General features: G+C 37.1%; 1 protein-coding gene across 4 annotated transcripts in view; it reads right to left on the bottom strand.

The window, feature by feature from the left end:
• Nucleotides 1–1,300, bottom strand: part of LOC118750280 (contactin-2-like) — a 105,940-nt gene extending 104,640 nt beyond the window's left edge. For all 4 annotated transcript variants that reach the window (XM_036485003.1, XM_036485004.1, XM_036485005.1 and 1 more), the window contains exon 1: nucleotides 1,128–1,300. In XM_036485003.1, the coding sequence (XP_036340896.1) occupies nucleotides 1,128–1,163 (36 nt within the window). In that variant the 5' untranslated portion in view covers nucleotides 1,164–1,300. The remainder of the gene's footprint in view (nucleotides 1–1,127) is intronic.
• Between the last annotated feature and the right edge of the window lie 440 nt (nucleotides 1,301–1,740).

The raw sequence follows: 1,740 nt of genomic DNA, 5'->3' as shown, positions 1-1,740 counted from the left end.
TCCCATATAACGGTAATTTCCAGAAATACGAAAACTGCGATATTTTAGTAACTACTAAAGATAATTCACTCAAAATTGATATTTACAATAATTTTTAGACGAAAAATAAGAATATTATAAATTTTTGGAAAATGGGCGTAGCCACGCCCACTTATGGTTACATGTGTATATCTTAGGAACGGCTGCACCAATTTCTTCCAAGCTTGGCACAGTTGTTGGCCTTCGAACAGCATACCAAATGGCCGAAAATTTTTAAAATCGGACAATGACCACGCCCACATCCCTTATAACGGTAATTTTCGGAAATACGAAAACTGCGATATTTTAGTAACTACTGAAGAGTATTCACTCAAAATTGATATTTGCAACAATTTTTAGACGAAAAATAAGAATATTATAAATTTTTGGAAAATGGGCGTAGCCACGCCCACTTATGGTTACACGTGTATATCTTACAAAATCTTCGATAAATCAGTAAATATTGAAGCTAATTTATTCAAAATTGATGCTTGCAACAATTCTTTACCAAGAAATACGTTTATGGTAAAATTTTGGAAAATGGGCGGGGCACCGCCCACTTATGATCACATATATGTATATCGGTAACCGGCCGCTTTTCATATAACGGTAAATTTCAGAAATGCTTGAAACTTCAATATTTCGAAATTGAAGGACGCTAATTTACTCAAAATTGATACACCCCGGCTTACCATCTAGCGGTAGGTTTCGGAAAGGTGAAAAAACATATATTTAATATTTGCGCCGGGTATTTAATGTTCGGCTCCGCCCGAACTTAGACTTTCTTACTTGTTTTTATATATATTTCAGTTATAAGTATTTTTCGTAAGGTGTCTAAACTCCTTAAGTATTTGTATCGACTTTTCTAACGCCATTCATAGTAAGTACCTTTGCCTCACTGGATTTTTATGCGGTTTTTTAGGATTTTTTACACGTAGTATCTGAATTTATGCGGTTTTTGAAACTGCTGGAGCGCATCCCCTGTTTTTGTACGAAAGTAAAGAGCTTTTGTATGCAGATTTTTTTATTCGGCTTTCTGAGGAACGCATGTACCGCATAAAAAGAGACCTAAGTGTATTCAGTATAAGTATGTATGTAAATGTACCTACCGATATGTTGGCACTGGATGGCCTTGAGCAATGCATGGCAACGTTGTTTGTCCATTAAGAACAACATGTCGCAGAGAATGCTTTTCGACGTTTATACGCGGTTGCACCATGCCTTTTGGATCTGTGACAATGATGCGCCCAGGATATGTAGATATTTGTATTTCACCTGTAATAAAACAAAATGACTTTGATTACAATTATATTTTGTTGAAGTCAGTAGTTTATAATGTGTTTCGAACTGGTTGAGTTTTGAAGCCGTTAGCAGTGCGCGCTGGTTTTCAGCGAGGCCTGTGCCTAGCTTCCAACCAACACCAAAAAATAAAACATTTAAAAGTTGTTTCTAATGTCGGTCTTCCCCCGACAAAAAATGGCAAACCCCGAGTGTATTTGTGCCATGAAATACAGCTGCTCATAAAAATGCAATCGCAGGCGAAGTCGGCGTAAAACTGTAGATCCTTCCCCTTTGCGAGACATTATCAAGATGCAGCAACAAATCGGAGGAGAAACTCGGCCAAACACTAACATATTGTGTAAGCGCCAATCTATTATTTTCATATCAATACAAACCGCTTCAGTTGAATAGGCATCGGAGAATGCAGCGTATCATCTACAT

This window comes from Rhagoletis pomonella, unplaced genomic scaffold (genome assembly GCF_013731165.1).
Source record: "Rhagoletis pomonella isolate Grant_MI unplaced genomic scaffold, Rhpom_1.0 Rhpom_scaffold_00193, whole genome shotgun sequence".
NCBI classification, from domain to species: Eukaryota; Metazoa; Arthropoda; class Insecta; order Diptera; family Tephritidae; genus Rhagoletis; species Rhagoletis pomonella.
The sequence above is the reverse complement of the archived record's forward strand: the minus strand, read 5'-3'. Positions and strand labels throughout refer to the sequence as shown.